This window comes from Pezoporus occidentalis, unplaced genomic scaffold (genome assembly GCF_034315485.1).
Source record: "Pezoporus occidentalis ecotype Australia unplaced genomic scaffold, CSIRO_AGI_Poc_V1 ctg117, whole genome shotgun sequence".
In the NCBI taxonomy this organism is placed as follows: Eukaryota; Metazoa; Chordata; class Aves; order Psittaciformes; family Psittacidae; genus Pezoporus; species Pezoporus occidentalis.
The window spans coordinates 893,092-896,721 of record NW_026912961.1 but is presented as its reverse complement, the minus strand read 5'-3'; the positions used below and the strand labels follow the sequence as shown (position 1 = coordinate 896,721).

The 3,630-nt window shown below is 59.1% G+C and overlaps 1 protein-coding gene across 1 annotated transcript; it reads right to left on the bottom strand.

Moving 5' to 3' along the window:
• Positions 1-556: 556 nt before the first annotated feature.
• On the bottom strand, positions 557-2,227 carry LOC134174733 (G2/M phase-specific E3 ubiquitin-protein ligase-like). The gene has a single exon (XM_062639957.1). The coding sequence runs from the start codon at positions 2,225-2,227 to the stop codon at positions 557-559; it is 1,671 nt and encodes a 556-aa protein (XP_062495941.1).
• Between the last annotated feature and the right edge of the window lie 1,403 nt (positions 2,228-3,630).

Here is a 3,630-nt window from a genome sequence, read left to right as displayed (position 1 = left end):
AGTTGTCTCGCGCCCACGTGGGGCTAGCGGGGATGGAGCTGCTGCCGCTTTCCAGTGCTGCAGAGTCAGAGGATGCTGCCGATGGCCGATGCCTGCTGGTTCTGGGGCTCCTGGTCTCAGGTATTGGTGAGCCCTGGGGCAGCCCCTCACTGCCTGGCTGTGGGTGCTCCTTTCACCACGTGGTGCTGGCGGTTGGCTTCTCTCCCGCTGTCTTCTGAGCAGCGTGTAGGCAGCTTGGGTGTGACAGTTCAACTGGGAGCACGCTGGGGAGCCGTGGCATGGCCCGATTGTTGCAGTGCCAGTGTGTGGTGCCAGGGAACTGTGGCATGGCTGTATTGCCTCCTGTCTGTCAGTGCTGCAGTGCTGCTCCCTGATGACTCCTGACTATCACTGCTGCAGAGCTGCTAGCACGTGCTGGGGAGCGCTGGCGTAGCCCCGACACAGCCCGTCTGCGCGTGCTCCTGTTTGCACGTGGTGCTGGCGTGTGGCTGCTCTAACGGTGTCTTTTGCGCCGCGTGTTGGGAGTTTGGACCCGGCGTTGTGAGCGGGAGCGGTCTCACACCCGCACGGGCCCCGTGGATCTTGAGGCGCTGTCTCTTTGACGTGTTCTGGAGCCACGGGATGATGCTGATGGCCGCTGTCTTGTTGTGCTGCGGCTGTGGCTCGCACGTTCGCGTGAGCCCTGGGACCGCCTGGGCGCAGCCAGTCTGCGGGGGCTCCTCCCAGCTCGAGCTGCTGGTGTGTGGCTGCCCTGGGAGCGTCTTGTGGGCCGTGCATAGGGAGCTTGGGCCCGACGCTGCAAGCAGGAGCGGTCTCGCACCCGCATGGGCCCACCGGCTCTGTTGCTCCTGCTTCTTTGCAGTGGTGCAGAGCCACGGGATGCCGCCGATGGCTGCTGCCTGGTGGTGCTGCAGCTGCGGGTCTCATGTGGTGGGGAGCATTGGGACAGCCTTGGCACCGCCTGGCTGCTGGTATTGCTCGCAGCGCGTGTTGCTGGTGGTCGGCTTCTCTCCTGCAGTCTTCTAGGCCATGTGTAGGGTGGCTGGGTCTGACAGGTGCCCCGGGTTTGGTGTTGCCGTTGGTCAGGCCCAGGGTGGCTGGAGCGGCTGCAGCCCTCACACACTGGGCAACTGTGGAATGGTGCCGATGGCATCTGTCTGCTGCTGCTGGGGCTGCTGGTCTCCTGTGTCTGAGGTTCAGGAGACTGGCCTGGTGCTGCTGGGCTGGCAGTGCTTTTAGGGATTGTCTTCCAGGACCGGGGCAGGGTATGCCTGAGCCGTGCCCCAGTCCTCCTGGAGCAGACAGGCTGTGCCAAGCTCACACCAGGCACCCTCTGCCGGGCCTTGCCTGGCCCCTGGCCCCAGCCCAGGGCCACCCGGGTGCTTTGACACTTAGAGGTGCCCAGGCCAGCACAGCTCTCACACTGCCATCTGCCCTCATAGCTGTTTGTCAGGTTCGAGCAGCGTCTGTGAGTGCCCACCGCAGCGCAGGAGCGGCACAGGAACAGCTGCCAGGGCCCATTTTGCTCAGCCACCCGCCTGCCTCCTGGACAAAGGCACTCCCTGGCATCACAGCTCGTGTGCCTCTGCTGCCGTTCTGTGGATGCATCGTTGTCTTCCCATGACGCTTTTCTTACGGGGATTCGGATCCCCATGGAGAGCATTTCTGTTAGAAACAGTCTCCTATTTTGACACAGAGGGCACACCAAGGAAAAAGCGCCAGCATTCATAGCCTGTACCTGGATGCAGGCCCTGTGGAACCAGGCGTGTTTGCATGCTGGGCACACCATGGTCCCATAGGTGGTTCTGCCTTCCACAGGGTCCTTGCAGATGAGGCAGTTGGCGTCCTCTGGAGCCGCCAGCTCTTGCTGCTGTGGGCAGTGCTCCCAGCAGAAGGAACTGTACGGCAGGAGGTAACGGGTGACGCATTCACCCTCCACGGCACAGGGGAGATGGAACCTGCGGTCGCAGCCCATCTCCTGGCAGGTGATGGTGGCCCCCCTCTTGCCACACACAAAGCAGACCATCCGGGCTGCCAGCTTGGCTGTACGATCAACCTCTTCAGGAAGAAATTCCATCACTTCTTCCTGCTCGGTCCCTTGTGGACGAAGGTCACTGGCAAAAAGCAGGCAAAGGTGATGAGCATAGATCCCCTGATATCTCAGTTTTGGCCCGCACATGTCCGGATCTGCCTTTACACGGCAACACAGAATGCATTCGTGCTCCATCGCGTCGGGTGTCCTACAGCTCCTTGCGGAGGTGTCGGACATCAAAGGTTGGCAGTGCTGGAGCTTCTTCTCCAAACGCTCCTCTGCTACCTCTGAGGGAGAAGAGAGACGTGGGTGAGCTTGCAGCACAGGCCCAGAGCCCTGCGGTGTGGAGCCCCCTCCTCCCTCGGCAGCCCCCCGAGTGTCCTGTCCCTGCCCTCTACTCCCCGCACCTCACCAGGTCGCAGTGATGCACTGTGCCCAGCATTCTCTTTTTATAGGCCTGCTCCTGCCACCGGTCAGAGTGGCCTCTGTGACATCAGCACTGCTGGCCTGTGTGCACCCCAAACACGGGCACGGGCATCCTCGGCCACACACCACCCACTGTGACACGGGCTCTTGGCACCCAGGTCGCCGGGGCGGCTGCTCCACCTGCAAGCGCAGACTCAAGGGCCAGCTTAGGGGCATGGTTTCCTGGTGAACTTGGCGGTGTTTGCTTAACGGTTGGACTCGATGACCTTTATGGCCTTCTCCAGCCTAAATGATTCCTGTGACTCCCATTACCATTCCGCTATTATTTTATCACCATTTGCTTATGCTATGGTTAACATTTAAAAGATTTAAAAGCTTATCAAGGGGCGTTTCAGCTCTGTATTTGGCACTACTGGGGTCTGCATTAATGCGTGTAAGTTACCTGTAAAATGGGAGCAATGAGGTGGTCAAATTAATGCCTGAATGGGTGTGTGTTTTCTTGAGCGTTTACATATGCTTTTTGCGCTTTTTTTTTTAAATGACAAAATCTGTTTTAAGTGTAGGTTGTCTTTCATGAGCATTTGTAACTTTGCCAGGTACTTAGTAACCTGTCAGCGTGTCAGAAGTCACTGGCACTGGGGTGCATGATTGTGGGGGGTGAGCCGTGAGGGCCCGGCCGGCTGGGTGGGTGGGTGGGTGGGTGGGTGGGTGCAGGAGGTCAGTCAGCAGGAGGTGCTGCTGACATCTAGGGAAAGGACAATGCTCTGGGCGCAGTCCCTCATGCTACCCCTTGAGAAAGGCAGGAGAGGAGGAAGCCAACCAAGGAGCCTGGAATCTCCCAGTCCAGATCTGAAGTGCGTACAGGGGCAACAGTTGCTACTCAATCTTTGGCTGCAATGAACAGCACAGCTACCCCAGCGGCAAGTACAGCAGCTGCTCAAACTTCAACCGCAACAGACAGCGCGGTTACCCCAGATCCAAGCACAGCTGCTGCACCAACCCCAGCGACAAGTACAGTCGCTACTCAAACTTTGGCCTCAATGAACAGAGCAGCTACCCCAGTGGCAAGTACAGCAGCTGCTCAAACTTCAACTGCAACAGACAGCGCAGTTACCCCAGCTCCAAGCACAGCAGCTACAACACCCCCAGCAACAAGTACAGTCGCTACTCAA